The sequence below is a fragment of the Salvelinus alpinus genome, chromosome 4 (genome assembly GCF_045679555.1).
Source record: "Salvelinus alpinus chromosome 4, SLU_Salpinus.1, whole genome shotgun sequence".
NCBI lineage: Eukaryota > Metazoa > Chordata > Actinopteri > Salmoniformes > Salmonidae > Salvelinus > Salvelinus alpinus.
Window position 1 is genome coordinate 25,871,806 of NC_092089.1, and position 27,068 is coordinate 25,898,873.

The 27,068-nt window shown below is 44.3% G+C and overlaps 2 protein-coding genes across 5 annotated transcripts; one reads left to right on the top strand and one right to left on the bottom strand.

The window, feature by feature from the left end:
• The first annotated feature begins 858 nt into the window (after positions 1-858).
• bnipl (BCL2 interacting protein like) lies at positions 859-11,429 on the top strand. 4 transcript variants are annotated; one of them, XM_071396271.1, is made up of 10 exons: positions 859-1,078; positions 4,789-4,869; positions 5,053-5,111; positions 5,204-5,461; positions 5,901-6,098; positions 7,375-7,477; positions 7,562-7,693; positions 9,713-9,799; positions 9,975-10,073; positions 10,184-11,429. In XM_071396271.1, the coding sequence occupies exons 1-10, from the start codon at positions 1,035-1,037 to the stop codon at positions 10,206-10,208; spliced, it is 1,086 nt and encodes a 361-aa protein (XP_071252372.1). In that variant the 5' UTR covers positions 859-1,034; the 3' UTR covers positions 10,209-11,429. The 4 variants fall into 4 exon arrangements, with proteins under 4 accessions (XP_071252372.1, XP_071252374.1, XP_071252375.1 ...); XM_071396273.1 differs by lacking the exon at positions 859-1,078 and adding an exon at positions 1,473-1,613; XM_071396274.1 differs by lacking the exon at positions 859-1,078 and adding an exon at positions 2,179-2,253.
• A 3,761-nt stretch (positions 11,430-15,190) lies between these two features.
• On the bottom strand, positions 15,191-24,228 carry cdc42se1 (CDC42 small effector 1). Its single transcript, XM_071396275.1, has 5 exons — positions 24,039-24,228; positions 21,113-21,451; positions 19,307-19,411; positions 17,975-18,057; positions 15,191-17,639 (listed from the first exon to the last, which is right to left on the bottom strand). Exons 2-4 carry the CDS (start codon positions 21,164-21,166, stop codon positions 17,989-17,991), a joined length of 228 nt encoding a protein of 75 aa, XP_071252376.1. The 5' UTR covers positions 21,167-21,451; positions 24,039-24,228; the 3' UTR covers positions 15,191-17,639; positions 17,975-17,988.
• Positions 24,229-27,068: the final 2,840 nt, after the last annotated feature.

Genomic DNA, 27,068 nt, shown 5'->3' on the forward strand with positions numbered 1-27,068 from the left:
TTTAATCATTTGGAAACCAACTGACTAAAGTTTTACAGTTAGAAATGTAATGGTTTCACCTGAAATGTTGAAAAGGGTTAAATCGTATTAAAGTTTCTTATCCTGTTTTGTCGTTATTTCAACTCAGTATTTGTGATGGGGAGGATGTTGGGACCATGGAGGCTCCTCCCAGTGTGGTATCTACTGTCTTCCTTCCTCTAGAGTTAGGCCGTATCCAAATGTTCATACCGTTTCTGTACCATACCGGGGTATACGTATTACCAGAAGTGCACACTTCTTTTTTAGGCACAAAACAAATGAGGCAACAGGGATCTTGATCCAGGAGGGCATTGAATGTTTCTACTGTAACCAAGAAGTTTGACCTTGACATTTAGCAAACCAAATGCATAGCTGGAGCCCTCATTTATTTCTTATAGTTATACTTAAGTTGCAACGCGGCAGGCCCTGCGAGGCGGGGGTGCCCCCAACCCAAATAATGGTATTGAAAATCATACCGTTGGTATTTTTCTAAATACCCTGGTATAAACGGTAAATCGCCCAAGCCTGCCTACCTCCCTCCTATCCTTAACTCCTCCCTGACTGTGGGAGAACTGAGGCACATTCAATGGGATGCAATGTTTAGAACACTGCAGATAGAAATGTAATGTATAGAATGGACAAGCCTCCATTATGCAGAGTACAAATGTTTCTGTTTATTCTATGCAGTGCATTTCTATCTGCGAGGCTCTAGCTAAACATGTTTCAATCTGCCGACTAAGCACCATAGCTGCCCAGGTGAGTTTAGCCTTAGGCAATAGGGAAACAACCACAACAGGTCCTGCTGAAATGCAGAAAAACCTGTAGGGACAGGAAGAGGGTGAATTCACTGACATAGACACACATCCACACAAACACACCCACCCACATCAACAGACTTCCTCATGAGAAAGGCAGATGAGCCAGCAGGCTGTCTTGTTTTGCAAGAAACTCTAGTTCCTGGAGGTATCCATTCAGTGCTGTAATAATCATCTGATCTCACTCACAGGGTGGACGATATGGGGACCTATACAGACCAGGGGGACCAGTATATGCTAAATGGGTAAGTGATTAGACTGAATGTATCTACCACTTTGCTAGTTTATTCTGTGGAAACCCATAGTTTCACAACCAGTGTGTGTAACAAATGTGAAGTGACGCTCATAGCGGTGTGGGTTTTCTGAAACTAAAACAGTGGTATCAGTGTTTCAGCTCATTTCAATTGCAAGAGGAAAAGATGGAGTAGTGAATTTCAATTGTTAGAGGGAAAGATGGAGTATTGAAGTGTGAGTGTTGTATCTATCTCCTTTACACCCCTCTAGACTCCATGTCATATGACCTGCTCTCTGGACAATGGACAGGGGTTAACAAAAGGAGAAATGGGAAGTCACAAGCCACTCTGACACTAACCAGGCCAGTAGTGACGATAAAGATGCCATCCGTCCTGGGAGTCTGCTCTAATGACTTCCTCAGTGCTGAATCGCTGGCTTTGCAAAGCTGACAAAGCTTTGATTCATGCATGGGCTTAGTAATTGCCCATGTTTGTTTTATAACTAAGATTTACATGGACTAAAGGGCAACTTCCACCACTGGATTTGGTGAGCTGTTGACAGGATTCACGAACAGTGTCTAGGGTGATGTAATAATGCCAGTAGATAGAAATTTGGTTTAGGCCTATAATTAATATACCGGTAATTGGAATGAAACATACTGATCTTAGTCTGTCTGATACTTGTACTGCGAAAGACAGCCACTGTATCTCTGATGTCATCATTAGTTGCCTCCGAATTCCTTCCATATCCCTTCTTCTGTATATTGTCATCGATCTATCTGCGGTGGGATAGATTAGATGTATTGGAGTTGAAGAGGCATTTTTCCCGTTGCTTTTTGGAAGTAGGCTACATACCGGCTGTAACGGGAGTAAATGAGATAGTTGCTCAGCGAAACTCCATATTTGGTGATCAAGGAACATATTTTGACATTACAATGCTGGCGGAAAGGGAGTTTGAATCGGAGCTTTCTTGGCGTTAGGTTAATCCCTGCTATCTACTCCTGTCCTCTTATAGGCAGAGGCTTCAATAACTGCCTCGACAGGCCGTGGCCATTACAAGATCAGGTTTCCTTAACATAGAGTATACACCCTAGGCATGCTTCATCGGGAACAATGCAAGAACAAAGGTTGTCTTCCCTTCCCACCACGAGCAGCTATTAACAGCTTTTTTTTACACGCGTCTACAGGTAACTGCCAAAATACACCAAACGTGTCTTAATATTGCGTTGGGCCACCAAGAGCCAGAACAGCTTCAATGCGCCTTGGCATAGATTATACAAGTGTCTGGAAAGCTATTGGAGGGATGCGACACCATTATTCAACGAGACATTGCATAATTTTGTGTTTTGTAGATGGTGGTGGGAAACGCTCTCATGAGCCGCTCAGAATCTCTCTTAAGTGTTCAATTGAGTTGAGATCTGTTCACTGGTTGGTTGCAACACAGAGACCCTTTAAACCCCCTATGCTCCAATCTCACAAGATGTTCAGGTATTCAGTGCCACAACGATCACGTCATAACGGGACGCCCACATTTTAAATAATTAAATAGATCATGAGTTTATACTCAGACCACATCTCACAAACCAACGCAGCTAAACCTTACTGTCACGAGTTCAGCTGGGTTGACTCATCAAACCATAGACATGGAGATGGATCTATTGATGTGTCATTCTCGTAAAAAACAAATCAGGAGAAGGCAATACCCTTTTTTTATGATAGTTGAGTAAACAGGAACTGTTATTGTTGCCGAAATGTGTTTCCTTTCAGTGTGGTAAGAGTTTGAGACTCTGCTGCATTGAGATACTCAACTATTTCTCTACGGATCTGCTCATTTTGATGTGTTAACAAGTTGCGATGAGTGATAGATCAGAAAGTTCTCACTCACTCAGGTGTGGTGAACGAGCACGTACAAAGCCCCCTGATTGGCTAAGCTAATGTATTGTTTGCTGTGTGGTTGGGTCGTCAGTCAGAACACTGCACTTGTGCGAACGTCGGAGTGTTCACAATTGGCGACATTGAAATTACTTATCTTCTTGATCAACATTTTAACGTTTTTTTTACCTCATCTTTTATTCATGATGTCTGCATGAGTGCGCGTTTATACAGAGGAAAGGGTGAAAGGTAGGCTATGCTCAGTTGCTTTGTGTATCGGTGTGTCTACCTTTATTTACAAAGGCATTGTGTAACTCCAGTAGAACTAGGTTGTTGGAGACGGGGAAGTTGATGTGGAAGCAATGTATAATCCAGTTGACGGCTTGAACACAGTTGTGCAAAGTCAGTTTACTACATGTTAATACTGTGTAATGACACTAAAAGGGCTTAAACTATATGGATAAACTTACTGTAGTTTCACGATTCTTAATTTCTTTCTATATAGGGCCTACAGTTGGACATATTATAATTATTTTATCATTGCCAATTTATTGGTGCATCTAGCATTTGCTTATCACTCTGTTTTGAATTTAAGTGACAGCTGGTGGTCTTCTAAACCAAGACAATCCCCCCTTATGACAGTTTACAAATGAGTCTATATTCTGTATCTGTATGTCCTTACAGTGTGATGCTATATTAACGTCATTACTTTAAAAGCCCAATTTCCTTTTATGGTCCGTAAAGTCTAATTCATATGACAGGTGAGCACTAATGAAACGTAAACGTAATATAGGGAAGTGTTCAGCAGACATACTGTACATATGTGCCAAGGGTGCATGCATTATGCATGCAGCTGGTGGGTCTAAGGGTGTGTTGGCCACTTTGTGAATCACTCTTCCATGGAGTACTGGAGGCACAGTCACAGAGGGTGCTGTTTGACTCTTGCAGTGGTCCTGAAACCTTGTCAAGTGTGTCCACTGGCAGAGGCAGTCTAGACCAATGACAGCCAGAGGACACACATGGAGTAAGACAAGTTGCAAGCTTCTACATTGTTAGTTTTTCTCTCTCGCTCTTCTGCACTTGGACGTGATTGTGTCTGTGTACTCTCTGAGCACTGGAGTGAGGTGAGGGAGAACTTGAGGACTCAGTGTGTGTGTGTGTGTGTGTGTGTGTGTGTGTGTGTGGGGCGGGTGCTTGCTTGCCAGGTGTGTCTTGACTGTGATAAGGGCTCGGGAAGTAAGAGTGGCTTGTCTGTTAAATGAACAAAACAATGCTATGCCATTGCACAGCCATAGGCTTCTGCTGAGGTTACTGCCTTTTTGAAGATTGTGTTCCACCTTATAATATAACCAGTTGATTTTACAGTTTCAATAAATTCATCTTAAATAGTACTAATGGTTATGATAAATTAGGTATTGTTTCACACTGGTGGCATATAGATAAATGCACATTATGCGTGTACTAGAACAATCAAAAAATGTCAAATGCCCATCCCTATAATCCTGTTTTCTGCTAACAATGCCTGCAGTACCACAGTCGGCCTTGAACTTCCTTGGTTTCAATGAGAGGGGGCAGTCATTCTCCCCTGGTGACCAATGAACATATTGCAATGATTCGTGCGTAATGTTTGACAGGCACTTTACAAATAAGGCTTTATTAATTTGGCATCATCACATTAAAAACATGGTACATGCGTTTGGGCAGTGGCCTTCATCAGAGTGTCTGTCACTTTGTCTTATTTGAGCTCTTAAGGACTATAGACTGTTGTTGAATCTTTTGATTATTACAGCATGTACAGCAAAGCATTTGAAGACTATTGAATGTACTGTGATATGCTGTCTGTTCTGTAGGAGTCCAGAGGGGGCGAAGGCTGCTTCCTACATCCAGGACATGGAGCTGAGGGAGGAATGGCAGGATGAGGAGTTCCCCAGGTCAGAGACAAACCTAACCCTGACCTTTAACCTTACCCCCTGAACACATGAACTGTAAACCCCAGCCTGTTCACCATGACAATCTTAAACGATATTTTAGGTTCCTGCAAAGAATGCTTTTTGGTTATGACCGGGTAAGAAAGCAGTACTAAGCTTTTTCAAGTATTTCGTATTCCCCCCTAGACCTCTTCCTGAAGATTCCCATAGTCCTGAGACCCAAGGAGAAAATGCAGAGAGACCAGGTATATCCCTAATACCCATATGTCTGCAAAGGCCTAATTCCAAAAGTACTGCACCATATCCCACAATACCTGTGTGTGTGCCACTCCCCCAGCTCCACCCACCAGCCTGGCCCTGTCAGAAAACCCCATAAGGAAGAAGCGTCTGGTGGCGCCCACCCTCAGCCTGACCCTGTCCCGTACCGACTCAGCGGACCGCAGCGTGAGGTCGGGGGACACCGGGTACTCTGCCGCCGCCCTCTCACCCGATGAAGATGACACGGAGCTGGACATCAACCTGGAGGCCCTGGAGACGCCCTCGGACAGCGAGTCCTGCAACTTCCCTGACAGCATGCACGAACTGGAGTGGGAGGGTGAGAGAAGAAACAAGAACTGGAGTGGGAGGGTGAGAGGGGAGACAAGAACTGGAGTGGGTGAGAGAGGGGACAAGAACTGGAGTGGGAGGGTGAGAGAGGACACAAGAACTGAAGTGGGAGGGTGAGAGAGAAATGGAGTGGGAGGATGACAGAGAAAGACGACTTGCACGAACTGGAGTGGGAAGGTGAAAGCGAGAGTGGGAGGTATGAGGGTGGGGAGAGAGACTGAGGGGGTGTGGGGTAGAATGAACTGTAGTGGGAGGTCAGAAAACAGAGAGAGTAGGAGAGAGATAAAAATACATTCCAATTTGGAACATAGTATTCTTCTATTCCATTCCATTTTATAATTCTGAATTCCATTCTGAAATGGAATGATATGATGCTTGCACAATCTAATCCCACTATTCTTGACCTTCATCTGACCTCTGATGACCAGATGACCTGCCGCGGCTGGGCCGGGGGAAGGATGGTGTCTCAGGCACCACGGTGATGGAGCAGGCAGAGATGGGCTCCATGGAGCTAGACCAGGTGGACAACAGGGGGCGCCGCTGGAGAAGGTTCTGCGTCACAGGACAGGAGTACCACGTCAACATGAGTGTCCTGGAGCCATACCTCCAGGTGCTCTCCCACGGAGGTGAGACACAGCTGATGCTGACTGTCAAGTAACTACTTGAACAGCCTGTAAAATCAAAGCTTCCATAACTGAGTCCAGCTGAGTGCATGTGACACAGCATCTGTTGTGTAGCTCCCACTATATGCATTTGCTGAAAATGACAGGCCTCAGTGAAAGGGAATGATTTTCAGTTGCACTATGTCATTCTATCTGATATACAAAACATTAAGAACAGCTCTTCCCATGACATAGACTGACCAGGTGAATACAGGTGAAAGCTATGATCCCTTATTGATGTCACTTGTTAAATCCACTTCAATCAGTGTAGATGAAGGGGAGGAGACAGGTTAAAGAAGGATTTTTAAGCCTTGAGACAATTGAGACATGGATTGTGTATGTGTGTCATTCAGAAAGTGAATGGGAAAGACAAAATATTTAAGTGCCTTTGAACGGGGTATGGTTGCTCCCGAGTGGCGCAGCGATCTAAGGCACTGCATCTCAGTGCAAGAGGTGTCACTGCAGTCCCTGGTTCGAATCCAGGCTGCATCACATCTGGCCGTGATTGGGATTCCCATAGGGCGGCGCACAATTGTCCCAGCGTCGTCTGGGTTTGGCCGGGGTAGGCTGTCATTGTAAATAAGAATTTGTTCTTAACTGACTTGCCTAGTTAAATAAAGGTTACATTTAAAAAAAAATATATATATCTTTAAATAGTAGGTGCCAGGCGCACCGGTTTGTGTCAAGAACTACAATGCTGCTGGGTTTTTCACACTCAACAGTTTCCCATGTGTATCCCATGTCCACCACCCAAAGGACATCTAACCAACTTGATACAACTGTGGGAAGCATTGGAGTTAACACCTTGTAGAGTCTTTCCCCAACAAATTGAAGATGTTCTGAGGGCAGGGGGGGGGTTGCAATGTTTGGTATACTCAGTGTGAATCCAGGTGAATCCATCTATATATTACTGTATATACCCCTAAAATAATAGTATGTTAGGTTGAGGAGGATGGCTTCCTTTGACTATACGATTGTATCTATTTTATGAATAGCCTTACTGTGCCAAATCAAGTTACCTCATCATGATGTCAAACAACAACAGAGTTCAAACAGAAATACATTTGTCTTAAGTATTTCAGTATTTTATTAGGACCCCCATTAGCAGTACTTAACACTATAGCAGTTCAACATGTACTCCGTCTATACTCCCACAGTTGGAACTTGTCATTCTTCACTATGTAATTCTATGTGATATACATGTGCTGTATCTCATGAGGTATGCCTCTGTGTTTCCTAGGTTATTACGGGGAGGCTATGAATGCCATCATCACGTTCTCCTCCTGTTACCTACCAGAGAACACGGTGGAGAACTATGAGTACGTCATGGACAATCTCTTCAGGTCAGTGTAGACGGACAAACACCCTCTGTGTTGAGGTCTCAATGAAAGTTTTGTTTCTTATTTGGGTGTGTGTGTACGGTGCAGGTACATAGTGGGGACGCTGGACCTGATGGTGTCAGAAGGCTATGTCATGGTGTACCTGTGCAGCATGGCTCCCAGGAATAAGATGCCCGCCATCAAATGGCTGCGACAGTGTTACACCTCCATTGACAGAAGGTACAGTACGTTCCTCTTGCTCTTTCTCTCACAAGGTTCCCTCTGCTGTTGTACTGAAAGAGTCCAGAGGAGGGGGCAAGTGGCCCTATGGTTCTCTGTATAGCACTGCTGTGGTCCAGGAATTGGATGTAATGGGAGGGCTCTTATTCCTGTCCTATCTCTGCTTCTCCTCCCCTAGTGTGGAATATCACAGGAATGCTATAATGATTCAGGGCTGTGAGGATCTCTACCACAGGGTAGTATAATGATTCAGGGCTGTGAGGATCTCTACCACAGGGTAGTATAATGATTCAGGGCTGTGAGGATCTCTACCACAGGGTCGTATAATGATTCAGGGCTGTGAGGATCTCTACCACAGGGTAGTATAATGATTCAGGGCTGTGAGGATCTCTACCACAGGGTAGTATAATGATTCAGGGATGTGAGGAGCTCTACCACAGGGTAGTATAATGATTCAGGGCTGTGAGGATCTCTACCACAGGGTAGTATAATGATTCAGGGCTGTGAGGATCTCTACCACAGGGTAGTATAATAATTCAGGGCTATGAGGATCTCTACCACAGGGAAGTGCCCAATCCGGACATTCCTCAGATAACCCTCTGATCCCTGACTGTGTGTGTGTGCCAAATCAAAATCATATTGTATTTGTCACGTACACAGTTTCCAGCAGGTATAAAAGGTGCAGTGAAATGCTTGTGTGCTGGCTCTCGCAACATCACAGTACAATAATCAATATCAATAATACAAAGTCCAATCAAAAATAAGTGTACTAAAGTATATCCACGTGTCGGTATATTTGCCATTTGTCTCATACTGTATCTGTGCTGTTGGTTCTACTGTAATGTAGTCCTCCTTATCACTGAGATGTTTCCATAGCCCATATAAAGGCAGCTCAGTGCTCAGTCTCTGCATGCCTGGCCACTGGCCACACTCCACAGCATAACGTTCCCATACATAAACCACCACATTCACTGTGCATACCACAGTGGCCTCCCAATGGAAGACACTATTCATGAAAAACGTCAGGTTGACCATCATCTTGCTCCTAATATACCTTGGCGGGGTTTCCCAAACTCGGGAGCACGTTTTGGTTTTTGCCCAGGCACTACACAGCTGATTCAAATAACCAACTCATCATCAAGCTTGGATTATTTCAATCAGCTGTGTAGTGTTAGGGCAAAAACCAAAACGTGCTCCCAGGGGGCCCCCAGGATCAAGTTTGGGAAACCCTGCCTTAGGGAATTATAGTGCCAAAGGTACAGATGTAGGATCTTCATTTGAGCCAGTTTGCTACAACAGGAAAACAATCTTGAAGCAACCGGAAATGTGAATTATTATGTGGATTATAATTGATGGACATTTGTGTAAGGGTTGATATATTTTTCGTAAGGGGAAATCAAGTCAAAACGTCAAAGCCTTTTTAAACCTCAAATGCACTACGTAAAAAATATCCTGCATTGCAGGAACGTTATCCTGCAAAAGGGTGATCCAATTTAGATCCTACATCTGTAGCATGTCTTCTGGTGAACTTGGACGAGACCAGACCTATTTCCAGACACTGGTGTCTTTGAGAAAACCAGCCCTCAGACGTTACCTCACGCGCTCAATTTGGAGGGAGGCAAATGCGGTTGCTATGCGACCGTGAGCTTTTGAGTCATATCATCAGAGTCAGGTCTCAAAGCCGTATATCACGGCACTCTTCCCAGGGCGTTAAGAGGAGACCTACACATAGGATGAACATTCTTATTGTATTCAAATAAGGTTGGTGTTTACTGAGGCGTCTAAGTGAATGATTTTCTTCATGTGACTCAGAGAAACAGACATTGACGTCAGGTTTCTGCCCATGCCTAGGGGATTGTTTACGAAATCAGACATTCGCCGTGTTCCATCCAGAGAATCTGCCTCAGCCACTATGTTACTCATATCATGTGGTTGTTTCCGCCTATGTATTTGACACGTATTGTAACTCGCCCTGGATAATGTGGATTCAGTGAGTCATGGTGATGGTTCTCCTGGCAGGTTGAGGAAGGATCTGAAGGGGCTCTTTGTGGTCCACCCTGCCTGGTACATCAAAGCACTCATCACTGTCGTCAAGCCTTTCATCAGGTGAGCAGAACCATTAAAGTCATATTTCATTTGAACCACATCAGTCCTCAGAAGATGATTCAACAAGTCACACTGATTCAGTGAGTCCCACTCTGTTGTGAAGATCCAGCTGCAGCATATGCCTTGACCATGCTGATGTTCACTCAAACCTCTGACCTCTCTGTGCCCTCCACAGTGAGAAGTTCAGCCGGAAGATCCGCTTCATTCACAGCCTGCAGGAGCTGTCCGAGTACATCCCCATGGAACGCCTGCAGATTCCCGACAGCATCCGAGAGTGAGTGACTGGCTTCTCTTGAGAGCTATATTAGCCTAGAAGTTATTACAATTTTACTTTTACTTTGTAGGATTATTATTCCTGTATTAAAAGTGCTTTGTTTTCTCTAGGTATGATGCGAGGATGAACAGGTGAGGTGAGGGACATATCGTGGGAAGCCAAAGAGCGGACATTGAGTGGATAGGCGAAGGAGGGGAAGACAGCAGACGACCAGGAACTATGGGCTGAATTACCATGGAAGTTCACAAGTCAACTAGTCCAGATGTCACCCTGCAGGTTTACTTGGACGTGCAGCACTTTAGTTGTACAGAAAATGAAAGACTTTGTGTGTACAGACACACCTTTTATTTATTCATCGTTGAATGTAATGTCACTAAAGAAGTTCACTTCCCCAAGCCACTGGCTTTGCAACAGTTTCATAACTGCCCCTATTTTGTGGTACTTGAATGCAACCCTATCATATGTATTGATGCCAGAGGGATTTGTGAGACCTGTCGTCAAGGAGCAACCTACAGTCAGTTTGAACACAACATTTAACACTAGAGTTAAATGAAAGGTCCAGATGGTTTTCTGTTACAGTTACCTTCACTGGATCTCACATTGACATTTACTGCTGCTTTATCTGTAGGGGCTTACTGCACTCTAGTGCCAAGTACAACACTTTTGACTGTCAGGGAGATGGGATGTCACCTTTTAATATTTACTAAAATGTGATTGATGCGCAACAAATACTTAAGAATACACTTAAGAGGGAGACACAAAGTGTATTTAAAAAAATAAATCAGAATTTACATCATGACATTCTGACGTATTTTACTGTATTATTCTGACCTTGTAAACCTAAGCCTTTTTATAGCCTACCCTCAGAGCAAATATTTATGTAAGAGAACTCTTGAACAACCTGTAATTTTCTAACCATACTTTCTATAGCTGAATGATCTTCTCACTTTTTAAGATATTTGTTTTAGAGCACTGCTTACCACGTGTGTAAGGGCTTTTACACTATTTAAGGAAGGGGTGTCACCATGGAAATGCTGCAGGCATTCAGGAAATGGGCTTTGACAGCCACAGGAAGTGAGGTAGCTATGGAAGAAGAATACTGCTGCCTGCATTTACTGTAACTCAGGAACAGTGACTTGTCCATTAATTAGGAATGATGATGAATATTAATCTGAAAATGAAAAACATTTTTCTGAAAAAGAGAGCTATTGAATGTATTGTTTTATGTTAGTCCTTTATGCTGATTAAAAAACATGATCTGGCGCACACACAGAAAAAATTGTTTGTGTGGAGGTGCTGACTAACAACGAATAACTTATAAGCTATCAAAATAAAGTCGCACACTCCATATATAAACTCTCAGTAATTTATTGGGAATTTACCAACGTTTCGGCACCACTGCCTTCTTCAGGGTAATGTCATGAGTACTTGAAACAGGTTATGTAGAGAAACAGTGCAATTAGTGCAACCAATGACAATGCTACCACTGGAAATTGTGTTTTTTTTCAATGTTACTGCTACTGAATTATAACACCACATTGGGGATGTTTTTAAATCTACAGAAGTCCTCAAAAGACTTCTTTAAAAGACTGGTGGTAGGTAACATTTATGGACACAACAGATCTTAAATACATGAGACGATGATGCATTCAGTATTAAATCAGATTAGTATTCAGTAAGATTATATGGTGGTTGGTATGTCAGCTGGGTGTTCTGAAATACTCTGAATTGTGGAGGAGGAAACGGAATGGCCTCAGATAGATATGGTGTCCTTCGTTAACACGACTGGAGTTGTCCTTCGTTAACACGACTGGAGTTTGGCTGCTTGTTTCTCAGGGATTATTTTGTACCCCTCTGCATTCACATCTTTGTCCTGGTGGTCTGTCTGCTCGTCAATTGTTCATGAAAATAAAGTTGCTAAAAATAAACTAAACTCGTCTTTGGTTTTTTTGTGTGTTTTTTTGTTGTTGAAGAGGCTTACGTAAATAAGTGAAGATGGAATAATAATAATCTTCAGGTGTCAAATACTACAAGACTGCTGGTTATTCTGAGCAGAGCTAGGACTGGAATTAAAGGTGGTAATACAAAGTACATTCAGTGAATATTACTGTTCAAAAACACTAGACACCCCGTAGCCTTCACACGTCCTCTACTCGACACCCCGTAGCCTTCACACGTCCTCTACCCGACACCCCGTAGTCTTCACACGTCCTCTACTAGACACCCCGTAGTCTTCACACGTCCTCTACTCGACACCCCGTAGCCTTCACACGTCCTCTACTAGACACCCCGTAGCCTTCACACGTCCTCTACTAGACACCCCGTAGCCTTCACACGTCCTCTACTAGACACCCCGTAGTCTTCACACGTCCTCTACTCGACACCCCGTAGCCTTCACACGTCCTCTACTAGACACCCCGTAGTCTTCACACGTCCTCTACTCGACACCCCGTAGCCTTCACACGTCCTCTACTAGACACCCCGTAGCCTTCACACGTCCTCTACTAGACACCCCGTAGCCTTCACACGTCCTCTACTAGACACCCTGTAGCCTTCACACGTCCTCTACTAGACACCCCGTAGCCTTCACACGTCCTCTACTAGACACCCCGTAGCCTTCACACGTCCTCTACTAGACACCCCGTAGCCTTCACACGTCCTCTACTAGACACCCCGTAGCCTTCACACGTCCTCTACTAGACACCCCGTAGCCTTCACACGTCCTCTACTAGACACCCCGTAGCCTTCACACGTCCTCTACTAGACACCCCGTAGCCTTCACACGTCCTCTACTAGACACCCCGTAGCCTTCACACGTCCTTTACTAGACACCCCGTAGCCTTCACACGTCCTTTACTAGACACCCCGTAGCCTTCACACGTCCTCTACTAGACACCCCGTAGCCTTCACACGTCCTCTACTAGACACCCCGTAGCCTTCACACGTCCTCTACTAGACACCCCGTAGCCTTCACACGTCCTCTACTAGACACCCCGTAGTCTTCACACGTCCTCTACTAGACACCCCGTAGCCTTCACACGTCCTCTACTAGACACCCTGTAGCCGTAGCCTTCACACGTCCTCTACTAGACACCCCGTAGCCTTCACACGTCCTCTACTAGACACCCCGTAGCCTTCACACGTCCTCTACTAGACACCCTGTAGCCGTAGCCTTCACACGTCCTCTACTAGACACCCCGTAGCCTTCACACGTCCTCTACTAGACACCCTGTAGCCGTAGCCTTCACACGTCCTCTACTAGACACCCCGTAGCCTTCACACGTCCTTTTCTAGACACCCCGTAGCCTTCACACGTCCTCTACTAGACACCCCGTAGCCTTCACACGTCCTCTACTAGACACCCCGTAGCCTTCACACGTCCTCTACTAGACACCCCGTAGCCTTCACACGTCCTCTACTAGACACCCCGTAGCCTTCACACGTCCTCTACTAGACACCCCGTAGCCTTCACACGTCCTCTACTAGACACCCCGTAGCCTTCACACGTCCTCTACTAGACACCCCGTAGCCTTCACACGTCCTCTACTAGACACCCCGTAGCCTTCACACGTCCTCTACTAGACACCCCGTAGCCTTCACACGTCCTCTACTAGACACCCCGTAGCCTTCACACGTCCTCTACTAGACACCCTGTAGCCGTAGCCTTCACACGTCCTCTACTAGACACCCCGTAGCCTTCACACGTCCTCTACTAGACACCCCGTAGCCTTCACACGTCCTCTACTAGACACCCCGTAGCCTTCACACGTCCTCTACTAGACACCCCGTAGCCTTCACACGTCCTCTACTAGACACCCCGTAGCCTTCACACGTCCTCTACTAGACACCCCGTAGTCTTCACACGTCCTCTACTAGACACCCCGTAGCCTTCACACGTCCTCTACTAGACACCCCGTAGCCTTCACACGTCCTCTACTAGACACCCCGTAGCCTTCACACGTCCTCTACTAGACACCCCGTAGCCTTCACACGTCCTCTACTAGACACCCCGTAGCCTTCACACGTCCTCTACTAGACACCCCGTAGCCTTCACACGTCCTCTACTCGCACCCCGTAGCCTTCACACGTCCTCTACTAGACACCCCGTAGCCTTCACACGTCCTCTACTCGACACCCCGTAGCCTTCACACGTCTTCTACCCGACACCCCGTAGCCTTCACACGTCCTCTACCCGACACCCCGTAGCCTTCACACGTCCTCTACTCGACACCCCGTAGCCTTCACACGTCCTCTACTAGACACCCCGTAGCCTTCACACGTCCTCTACTCGACACCCCGTAGCCTTCACACGTCCTCTACTAGACACCCTTTAGACTTCACATGTCCTCTACTTAGGACTGTATTTCACATGGTTAGACAGTTCATGGAGTCCACTCCCGTTAAATTGTAATCTTCTGTTCCAGTGGGTTTTGCTGCTGGAACATGATCCTTGCACCCATCTATTCACTCAACCCTGGGCTGCTCTTAGAACAAGATTTCCATACCAACTATTTGCATTGTTAGTTGCATCATTTAACATCTTTGTTATGCATGTTTTTTTAAAGAGCGACATACACACAGACTATAGCGTACATTCCATTTATTTTAGGGCATTTGTTTAGATTGCAATATTTGTGCTATACCAGATGGATTTCAGTGAGATGTGTTTGTTGAAGTAGTTTGAGATTAAAGCTAGAATCCTTAATTGAAACAATGACAAAGCAGTCACCCCGACTGTGTTTTGGTAAAAAGCTGATGGGCCTGGAGAAATGTAACCGCTCTCAAATTCAGACAGAGCTGTGGATGCAAGGACTTAACATCCATGATATCAAAAATATAGTTGAACTAAGCTCGTGAAGCATTTATAAGATATTCAAGAATCAATGGGTATATATATATATGTTATAAATCCCAAAATGGATGTAGCAACTATCGATTCCCACTTTCACTTCAATGAAAATGATACAATCTCCCAGAAATGTTCACAGCAGAGCCCACAGGGCCACTGAAACCAGGTGGGTGGAATGATAGTATTTCTGTACCAGGCAGTGAAAACTGAGTAACACATTTGGTGATAACATTCACCATCAGCAACAGAAGAGATTACGCACACAGAATTCTATTCAGAATGTGAACTGTATTTCCAGGAAAAATCAAGAGGTTGTACAAATAATTTCTAATGAACTCAAGCTTTGGTCTAACAACAATCATGATAAAGATGGGAAAGAAACTTAAATGCCAACAGACTCAAATTACTGACGTTACCAATGTACATCATTCAAGAAACGTCAAGGCAGCAGTCATTCTGTTGGGCTGAGAATGTACTCAGTATTACATGCTCTAACAAAGATAGGAAAGCCACCAAGCAATATGCAAAGTCACCCCTTCAGCTGTCTTCAGCATTAAGTAAACATTAGGCCCAGTGTATAAAACAGATAAGGTATTAGTGAAAGGGACAACATACTGTTCATGAATGACACCATCCATACACCATATGTTCTGGTATAGGATACTGGCCTAGCTAAATCACATAGGATACTGGTCTAGCTAAATCACATAGGATACTGGTCTAGCTAAATCACATAGGATACAATATTAAAAAAACATTCCAATTCAAACTGAGTTTTTCCCCCTATGGACACACTTAGCAAAAAAACTACAGAGAGTGAATAGTTATTCACAACAGATTGTGTATACTAAGCACGTCAGAAATACAGTTGTGTACAGGAAACAAACTTTCATTTCTACTGTATGATTTAAATCAGATTTTTAAAAACTCCCTCCTGGTTTCAGAATGTATGTCACCATGGTGTGGATGTCATGTGGGACACAAGCCAGCTTGGAGTGCACGTCGCCTACAACAAGCTCAAGTGGGAGGCCATATAGAAATTACAAGGGGAATGCACAGTGAAATGGTTGGAATTTTCCATTCTGATCAAGGGGGTGGACATCCCCCCCCCGACAAGAGAAAAAACGACCTTATGGAATGTTCCTTGATGCAGATTTAATGAGTGGCATTCCCGAGTAATTCCAGGATAGATCACTGGAAAGCCCCGTAACGGTCATGGTGTTTTGAATTTCAACAACAACCCCTGTTACTAACAGACTCTTCCCGCTGACTAATAGTTAGGGTTTTCAGAGTAGGTGCTAGTAAATTGTGTGTCACACTGACCAGCTACAGGTAACTGCTCAAATAAAGGAAACACTTGAGTAAATGAGGGTACTTATTGGCAGCTCTGTTATGGTGTGGAGGTGCATTTTCCTGCCATGGTTTAGGTCCACTCCACCCCATAGAGGACAAGGTCACCTCCAATAAATACACAGCCATTCTGAGTGATCACCTTCTACCTACTGTAGGGTGAAACAGATCTACCTTGATGGGAGTGGTCTCTTCCAGGATGACAATGACCCATCCACAGGGCACGAGTGGTCACAATAGTTTGATGAGCATGAAAACTATGTAAGCCATATGCCATGTCTGTCTCAGTCACCAGATCTCAACCCAGTTGATTCTGGAGCGGAGCCTGAGACAGCGTTTTCCACCACCATCAACAAAACACCAAATGATGGAATTTCTCATGGAGGAATGGTGTCGCATCCCTCCAAGAGTTCCAGACACTTGTAGAATCTATGCCAAGATGCATTGAAGCGGTTCTGGCTCGTGGTGCCCAATGCCCTATTAAGACACTATGTTGGGGTTTCCTTTATCTTGGCAGTTACCTTTATGCTTGCAACTGGGTAGCAGTCCAAATGGGGTTCTATGGCAACTGGGTAGCAGTCCAAATGGGGTTCTATGGCAACTGGGTAGCAGTCCAAATGGGGTTCTATGGCAACTGGGTAGCAGTCCAAATGGGGTTCTATGGCAACTGGGTAGCAGTCCAAATGGGGTTCTATGGCAACTGGGTAGCAGTCCAAATGGGGTTCTATGGCAACTGGTACAATCAAAATAACACTACTCAGTACTGGTATCTAAACAGCAACAAAATCACATAGCATTTTTCACTTATAAACACACACACGAAGACCTTTAACTATGCACTGTAGGAAAATAAAAGGTGCATCCTCATTCATTAGACAGATACAAAATATTTTGCGTATACTATTTGTTTGGCAGTAGGTCAATGGTTTGCAACATTCAGGTGATCCTTGAGAACATAATCTTCACTTCCTGAAATGGAATCAGCCATGTTAGTCAACAAGTTGTGCTAAACACTCTCACCGGCTCTCTCACACACGCTTGCTGGCCATGACACAGAAACGTTGTTGGCTGAAATACAGTGGAAGTCCAAAGTCCATCAGAAAGACAAAATACTTTTCTTTAAAAAGCATCAAAAACATGTCAGTCTATCCTCCTCTGAGCAGGGCGATTCTTGTGGTGACCACAGAAAGGGCATCGTCCTGTTTGGCTAAATGGATCCTGCAGACGTCAGGAAGAGCCTCTCTGCTCTCTAGGGTCCGCTCTCAGGTTTGCCAAGTGCTCCATTGGAAACAGGTTACGCTGCAGTGACTGCTTTTGATTTGGGATGAGAGGGGCGCATAGAGGAGGATGGAAATGGTTCTCCATGCCTACAGAGAGAAGTGAAAACTGTTAGTTCTACAAGTCTAGAGAAGTGAAGGTGGTTAGTTCCAGAGAAGTGAAGGTGGTTAGTTCCAGAAGTGAAGGTGGTTAGTTCCAGAAGTGAAGGTGGTTAGTTCCAGCAGTGAAGAAGGTTAGTTCCAGAAGTGAAGGTGGTTAGTTCCAGAAGTGAAGGTGGTTAGTTCCAGAAGTGAAGGTGGTTAGTTCCAGCAGTGAAGGTGGTTAGTTCCAGCAGTGAAGAAGGTTAGTTCCAGAAGTGAAGGTTAGTTCCAGAGAAGCTATTGCATTGCAGATATGGCGATAGCTTCATTAACTGGGTACTTACTTGGTAGGCAGCAGCTATAACATGCTCTTGCGGCCGTTGGCACTGGGTCCTTTTGACCTCATCTTATCCTGGACCGGCCCTGACTGCAGGACAGGAAGATAACGACAGAGTTTCTACAGATACTTAGTCATTTTCATATCAAAAGGCAGGTCATAACCTCTTCATGATAACATATGGATGGAGAGGCAGGATCCGAAGCCAGAATTCGAACTATGATTTAATGTGTTGTTTCTATACTGTATCATTGTATGCAACATATTTAACAGTCTGTTTCTGTGGGGTTCATATGAAACATGATCCCATTTGGACTGCTGACAACATTTGATCCATTTGGCCAGCAGCATTACTCATAACCTACGTCTTTACATAATGATGATAGTGACCATATGATGGGGATGGAGTGAGGAGGAATGGGACTTGCTTTATGCTGTGGTTTTTCCCCTTTACTTTTTAACGACGCAGTTCAGAGTTGGACGAACGCACAGGTGTGGATTAATCATTCTGACGTCAAGCGTTGCAGAAACGGCATGTGCCTGACGAACACTAGAATAACTACAGTCTGGCAGCTTTGGGTCATAACAGAACAATGGACATTAGAGGGTTACGCAATAGCAGTTGAGGAAATGGAATTATGTAACATGTTTCAGCAACATACTCCTCCACCTGACTGTTCTCAGCCCACGTCATGATAGAATGTGTAAATGTATCATTTCATTAAAAAAATCTGTTGACTTTCGCAATTGGAGGTAATGATCACGACGGAACAGTCAGTTGTTTATCAGTGAGACATTTAGCAGAGCGACATACAGTAAGTAGTCCATACATTTGAGTCATTTAGCAGAGCGACACAGAAGTCCATACATTTGAGTCATTTAGCAGAGCGACATACAGTAGTCCATACATTTTAGTACTGATAGAATCAACATCATGTAATAAATTCAGAAATGGACCATCACTCAATTTAACCTACCACTTTCCATACAGTGATTTAAACAATGACCAGACTAGTGATTGGCTAGTCTTCTGATAGTACTGTATCCAGCTTTATCCATCATAGCATAACAGGTTTCAAACTAAAGTTAATATCCAGATCCTACTAATAGATGAATGAATTGAGAAACATTTCCCAGCGTTTCTACATTTCCTCCTCTCATTCCCTGTCCAACGTGACTGTATTCCGTGGGAAACCAGGCCAACATTCCTAGCGGCAGGTTGGAAGCTGCAAAGCCCAGCCCATGTACTGAGGAGTAACACACACACACTACCTTCACAATATCTCAACACATTTTAAGACACACCAGCCCCAGTCAGTCTAGGTATCATCTCTCTTACCGGGGCCCGGCCCTCTGCCATCTCCCCAGAGCCAATGTGTGTCAAGTGGACAAAGTTTGTGGGCTCGCCGATCATGCTGCGGTCGATTTTCCTGCGCCTCTTTCTCTGGAAATAATAGAAAATATATAGAAATAGAAAATGGGGACTTAGACAGATATTATGCAATCAAGCCCAGTGGAAGAAAAGCCTTACAGACTTTACAGCTCACACACACTATGCATTTTGGAACCTGAATGGGATGATCTTCCATAAGAGTTTTGATCTTCTACTTGTTTTTTCATACTCAATGGCAGCAGGTCAGGCCGCCTGGCGGCGGTTAAGAGATTTGGGCTAGTAACTGAAAGGTCGCTGGTTCGAATCCCCCAAACCAGGTGAAAAATCTGCCCGGTGTGCCCTTGAGCAAGACACTTAACATGAATTGCTCCTATAAGTCGTTTTGGATAAGAGCGTCTGCTAAATGACATGAATGTAAGTGGAATGTTGAACATCCCCTTCTCTAATACTTGTTTTATTAGAGCATGTTCAGTTCTGTCAGTGTAAAGGCATGTCATCACCTGTCAGCAGTGCTGTGAATAAGCCCCACTTGTTACAACAGGCTACGCTGGGTGCAGACAGATGACCCAGAACTGACAGGAATTAATGAGCCATTTCACATTATGGATCATGACCATATTGACTGTATCAATATTCTGACTGTATAGTGCAAATGCCACATAGCAATTATTAATTTGAATAATTAGGGATTTATAAAAACTAAAAAGAATGTTAATTACATTATACACAGGTCCAACGACATGTAGTCATTGCACTGTTATCAGAAATAAACAATTGACAAAGCAAGCCTTTCTGGGAAGTAACACTTGTTAGTATGCCACCACATGCTATACACACATTCTAGTCTGGCCTTCTCTCGTCCCAACAATAGAATAAACAAGGACCTAAAAATAAAGGTGGGAGGAGGAAGGGAGGGAAAAGAATGAGCTCAATAGCAGCACATGCCAGAAGCCCACTTCCCCTCAGAGACCCCATTAATTGTTAGGGGAGGGTTCTGGAGTTACCATAGAGACATGCTGTGGAGGGATACAATCTCCTTATTTGACTTAATGCCAATTCTACGACGACGACGATGACGTGACGACTACAACAATAGTTTTACAGTCCCCTTAAGGTTAAACACAAGGTGAAAGTGTATGGGTGCTTGGGACAGCCTTGATATCTTCTGATCTGGTAATAGTGGAGTGTTTCTTTTTATGAAGTTACACGTCTGAGCTAGACTAAGGTTGAACCCGGCCTAACCTACGTCTTCTTAATCCTGATTCAAGAGGTAATGTCTAATGACAGAGCAGTTTTTGTCTGGACTGAAGTCTAGCCCTCCAGATAGGCAGACCTTCGGGACTATGTGGGTCACCCACTTCAAAACAACAGAAAACGCCAGAGTCATTCCTTCTTCCACTCCCTCACCATCTACCTGACCTATTTCTCAGGCGACTGACAGTAGCAGAGGGCTCTCTTCTAACTAGTGTTGTTGACTAGCTGAAGAATCAGCTAATGATACCCATGTCATCCCATGCCATGCATCTTGAGGATCCACAGCTGGCATGGCTGAACTAACTTCAACTAGTGAAGTTGTAGACATGGTGGTGTGGTGAATCTAATATCCAAACTCTTGGGAGGCAGGTAAACATCTTAAAATCAGGCAAACCCTTAATCTCGACCCATTGACCTTGGAGCTGTAAAAGCAGGGCTAGCACGGAAGCTAAAAAGTTACTGTGTGTTCCAGTAATTTCTCAGAAGGGACAAACTCACCGGTGGAGGTTTGGCCACCACGCAGCAGCCAATCTTGTGCCAGAACTCGCTCATCCCTGCTGTGCTGCTGCTTTGCTCTGAGTGGGTCCGGAGGCCCTGCTTCTCTCTGGACGCCCTGCAGGCAGCGGAGGACGTGGTGGAGAACAAGAACGTCGCTTAGGGTGGAATGGCGTTGCAACCAGTCCAGTCCCAAAAAAAGATGGGTGTCCCCCAAGGCTCAGTGCCAAGTCCGGTTCTATTCCTTTCTCTTAACGTTTAGAATGTCACCTCTTCCCTCTCACTGAATCTCCTGTGGATGCTCGTCTCCCCAGATTTCCACTGCCTCAGGTACTGTAGGGCCTGTCGAGTCAAAACCAGATTCCATTAGTTGAAGGCTGACAAGGTATAGGAAGTGAAACAATCTCCACCTGCTAGAATAGCACAATCAATTCAGATACAGTACTATGGGCATGTTAATTTCTACATTTCAGCATCCCCATGCCAAATAGGCCTACATCTCTACAGGCCTATTTGCGGTCAGTCAACATGCATCCCCCACACACTTGCTTATCACTCTTCCTGTCTGTGACACTCATGCAAGACGAGGGATTCACGCTGCAGTGGCAAGGGACTTCCTGTCATAATGGCAACACCCACTGAAAGATCAGGACCCGGGTCAACTGTCACTCAGAAAAGAGCTGCAGGCATACTACGGGGATCCTCTCCTCCATCCAGTCACAGTAAACACCAGTCAACTGTCCCTCAGAAAAGAGCTGCAGGCATACTACGGGGATCCTCTCCTCCATCCAGTCACAGTAAACACTAGTCAACTGTCACTCAGAAAAGAGCTGCAGGCATACTACGGGGATCCTCTCCTCCATCCAGTCACAGTAAACACCAGTCAACTGTCACTCAGAAAAGAGCTGCAGGCATACTACGGGGATCCTCTCCTCCATCCAGTCACAGTAAACACTAGTCAACTGTCACTCAGAAAAGAGCTGCAGGCATACTACGGGGATCCTCTCCTCCATCCAGTCACAGTAAACACTAGTCAACTGTCACTCAGAAAAGAGCTGCAGGCATACTACGGGGATCCTCTCCTCCATCCAGTCACAGTAAACACTAGTCAACTGTCACTCAGAAAAGAGCTGCAGGCATACTACGGGGATCCTCTCCTCCATCCAGTCACAGTAAACACTAGTCAACTGTCACTCAGAAAAGAGCTGCAGGCATACTACGGGGATCCTCTCCTCCATCCAGTCACAGTAAACACTAGTCAACTGTCACTCAGAAAAGAGCTGCAGGCATACTACGGGGATCATCTCCTCCATCCAGTCACAGTAAACACTAGTCAACTGTCCCTCAGAAAAGAGCTGCAGGCATACTACGGGGATCCTCTCCTCCATCCAGTCACAGTAAACACCAGTCAACTGTCACTCAGAAAAGAGCTGCAGGCATACTACGGGGATCCTCTCCTCCATCCAGTCACAGTAAACACTAGTCAACTGTCACTCAGAAAAGAGCTGCAGGCATACTACGGGGATCCTCTCCTCCATCCAGTCACAGTAAACACTAGTCAACTGTCACTCAGAAAAGAGCTGCAGGCATACTACGGGGATCCTCTCCTCCATCCAGTCACAGTAAACACTAGTCAACTGTCACTCAGAAAAGAGCTGCAGGCATACTACGGGGATTCTCTCCTCCATCCAGTCACAGTAAACACTAGTCAACTGTCCCTCAGAAAAGAGCTGCAGGCATACTACGGGGATTCTCTCCTCCATCCAGTCACAGTAAACACCAGTCAACTGTCCCTCAGAAAAGAGCTGCAGGCATACTACGGGGATCCTCTCCTCCATCCAGTCACAGTAAACACTAGTCAACTGTCCCTCAGAAAAGAGCTGCAGGCATACTACGGGGATCCTCTCCTCCATCCAGTCACAGTAAACACTAGTCAACTGTCACCAAATCATTATCTAATGTAAGCTACATTGACCAGTCAGTCTTACAAATGGATTTGATTCAGGATTGAAAGACAGACATTTAGGACTGTGACATACAAGACCTAAGAGCCCTGTGCAACATGGTGGTTTCAATAGGAGATTGATGAATAATTAAACTTTTATTTTGAATAAAGTCATCAGTATTAGCACTGAATTCAACTAGGTTGAGTAAGATCTCAACTATGCGTTGATCTTTGATGTACTGGTAATCATATTAGTTCACAGTCTTGTAAAATACTGGTAAATAACCAGACAAGGACATTCTTTCCCCAAACGAGTACCTACCCCCTTGCATCGTTGTAAAACCCAACACATTTATAGAGGTCAAAGAAAGAGGTTTGGGTATAATGTCTCTCTTTACAAACTGAACTCGACTTTGAACCAGGAGATCAAGGTAAAGGTAGTGTGTGTGTGTGTGAGTGAGTAAATGTGTAGCATATGTAGATCTCCAGCTTTTTAACTGTCTACTTAAAGATGCCTGGCCTGAGAACAACACCGGCCATTGATTTACCGTGTTCTGTTATAGCCTCAATTCAACAGGGCAACAGGCATGTTAAATAAAACTGAGTGACTATCCAATTGAATATCCTGAAAAGAGATGGTCATTGAATGTGTATTAATGTGTCCAATATCCAATCTTGATGAATGTGATTTTTAAAGAGTAGGGACATTGAATGTAGCCTAATTATCAAATGAACATTCTCAATATTTTCTATTGAGGCATTATTTTTGTCTTCAGGTACGCCACCATCTCGACGGAAACATCTGTAAGGCAACACCGTAAGTAACATCTGCATTTAACATTTTACTAACGACAAACACTGACGCGAGTTCTCACCCCAAAAACCGTCCACTCAATCCAGTCACTGCGAAATTAGCATAGCAATATATTTACATCTAGATCCCTGCCACAATTAAACAACCCATTTCAACCAATTTGCCTTTACCGTAACATCAGTGTGGAATCCGCTTTCTCCCTCAAACGAACATGATATCTTTAAAACGGTCAGCTCACGAGTCGAGATGTGGTAAAGTAAAACGTCTCCTATGTTCTGCGGTAGGCTACACTCCTTCTTCTCAGGCTTTTACGGTGGCAGAACTATAGCGCCACAACTGGAAGAAAATCAACAGGCTAATGAAAGCATTGCACAATCTGGGATATTTTCTGCTACACTGCAACCTGGTCTCAGAGCATTCAGAGCATTTCGTTTTACTCTGTACATAAATCTGAGACTCTTAATTTAATATGATATGTTATGTTTCGTATGGTATGTATTAATTAATTTGTGGATGTCCATCACCCATTTCATATGACATGTTACAAATTACAATTGGTATTATATGTTACGAATTTGCACAACAAATTAGTGAAACGTATGATATGTTACAAATTCTAGCCAGGTGGCGAGCTGGCTAGCTGGTTAATGTTAGCTAGGCTAGGAGTTAGGGGTTGGGGTTAGGTTAGCTACGGTTAAGGTTAGGGTAAGGGGAATGGTTAGCTAACATGCTAAGTACATTACATTAACAAAATTATGTGGACACCTGCATGTCGAACATCTCATTCCAAAATCATGGACATTAATATGGAGTCAATCCCCACTTTGCTGCTATAACAGCCTCCACTCTTCTAGGAATGCTTTCCATTAGATGTTGGAACATTGCTGTGGGGACTTGCTTCCATTCATCCACAAGAGCATTAGTGAGGTCAGGCACTGATGTTGGGAAATTAGGCCTGGCTCGCAATTGGCATCCAATTCATTCCAAAGGTTTTCGATGGGGTTGAGGTCAGGGCTCTGTGTAGGCCAGTCAAGTTCTTCCACACCGATCTCGACAAACCATTTCTGTATGGACCTCACTTTGTACATGGGGGCATTGTCATGTTTAAACAGGAAAGGGCCTTCCCCAAACTGTTGCCACAAAGTTGGAAGCACAGAATCGTCTAGAATGTCATTGTATAAATTAGCATTAAGATTTCCCTTAACTGGAACTAAGGGGTCTAGCCCGAACCATGAAAAACAGCCCCAGACCATTATTGTTCCTCCACCAAACTTTACAGTTGTCACTATGCATTGGGGAAGGTAGCGTTCTCCTGGTATCCCCCAAACCCAGATTTGTCCGTGATGAAGCGTGATTTATCACTCCAGAGAAGGCATTTCCACTGCTCCAGAGTCCAATGGCGCTGAGCTTTACACTACTCATGCTGACGCTTGGCATTGCAGATGGGAATCTCAGGCTTGTGTGTGGCTGTTCAGCCATGGAAACCCATTTAGTGAAGCTCCCGACGAACAGTTATTGTGCTGACATTGCTTCCAGAGGCAGTTTGGAATTCGGTAGTGAGTGTTGCAACTGAGGACAGACCATTTTTAAGCTTACGCGCTTCAGCACTCGGCGGTCCCGTTCTGTGAGCTTGTGTGGCCTACCACTTCGTTGCTGAGCCGTTGTTGCTCCTAGACATTTTCGCTTCACAATAACAACACTTACAGATGACCGGGGCAGCTCTAGTGTGGCAGAAATTTGACGAACTGACTTGTTGGAAAGGTGGCATCCTATGACGGCAAATGTTTGTCTATGGAGATTGCATGGCGGTGTACTCGATTTGATACACCTGTCAGCAACGGATGTTGCATAAATAGCCGAATCCGTTAATTTGAAGGGGTGTCCACATATGTTCATATATATATAGTGTAGTTGCTAGTAGTTTAAAATGAGATAATTAGCTAAAATTCTAAAGTTGTCTGTGATGAGATTCAAACTCGCAACCTTTGGGTTGCTAGACGTTCACGTTATACACCCACCCATCCATCCAGCCCTACCAACCATCCTACTTTAAATAACCATGTAACCATACCAAACATAATATATCATACTAATCTGAGATTCCCGGATTTACTTTTACTATATTACGTCTAGTCTATGAGATCAGACTGCAATGCAAGTCTCATTTCAATAATAGTAGGTCTATCTACAGTGCATTCGGAAAGTAGTCAGACCCCTTGACCTTTTCCACATTTTAAAATGGATTAAATGGAAGGTTCACCTTCCAACAGGACAACGACCCTAAGCACACAGCCAAGACAACGCTGTGAGCTGTCAGAGCCCATCTGTAAACAGCCCATCTATCTACCTCATCCCCTTACTGTATTTATTTGATTTATCTTGCTCCTTTGCACCCCAGTATCTCTACTTACACATTCATCTTCTGCACATCTACCATTCCAGTGTTTAATTGCTATATTGTAATTACTTCGCCACCATGGCCTATTTATTGCCTTATCTCCCTTATCTTACCTCATTTGCACTCACTGTATATAGACTTTTTGTTTTCTTTTTGTCTACTGAATTATTCACTGTATGTTTTGTTTATTCCATGTGTAACTCTGTGTTGTTGTATGTGTCGAATTGCTATGCTTTATCTTGGCCAGGTCGCAGTTGCAAATGAGAACTTGTTCTCAACTAAAGTTCTCAACTAGCCTACCTGGTTAAATAAAGGAGAGACCTGAAAATAGTTGTGCAGCGACGCTCCCCATCCAACCTGGCAGAGCTTTAGAGGATTTGCAGAGAAGAATGGGAGAAACTCCCCAAATACAGGTGTGCCAAGCTTGTAGGCTGTAATCGCTGCCAAAGGTGCTTCAACAAAGTACTGAGAAAAGGGTCTGAATACTTATGTAAATGTGATATTTACGTTTTTTATTTGTAATCAATTTGCTAACAATTCTAAGCTTGTTTTTGCTTTGTCATTATGGAGTATTGTGTGTAGATTGAGGGGGATTTTTTATAAAAATACATTTTAGAATAAGGCTGTAACATAACAAAATGTGGAAAAAGTCATTGACTATATTCTTCTGGTCAAATGCATTGTCATGAGAATTGAGACTAAAACTCCCTATCCCAAACAGGCCTTCACATCAGAAGGCTCTTCACTGACACCAGGTGAAATAAAAGGGTATAATGAAAGGGAGACAAGAAGTTTCCTATTA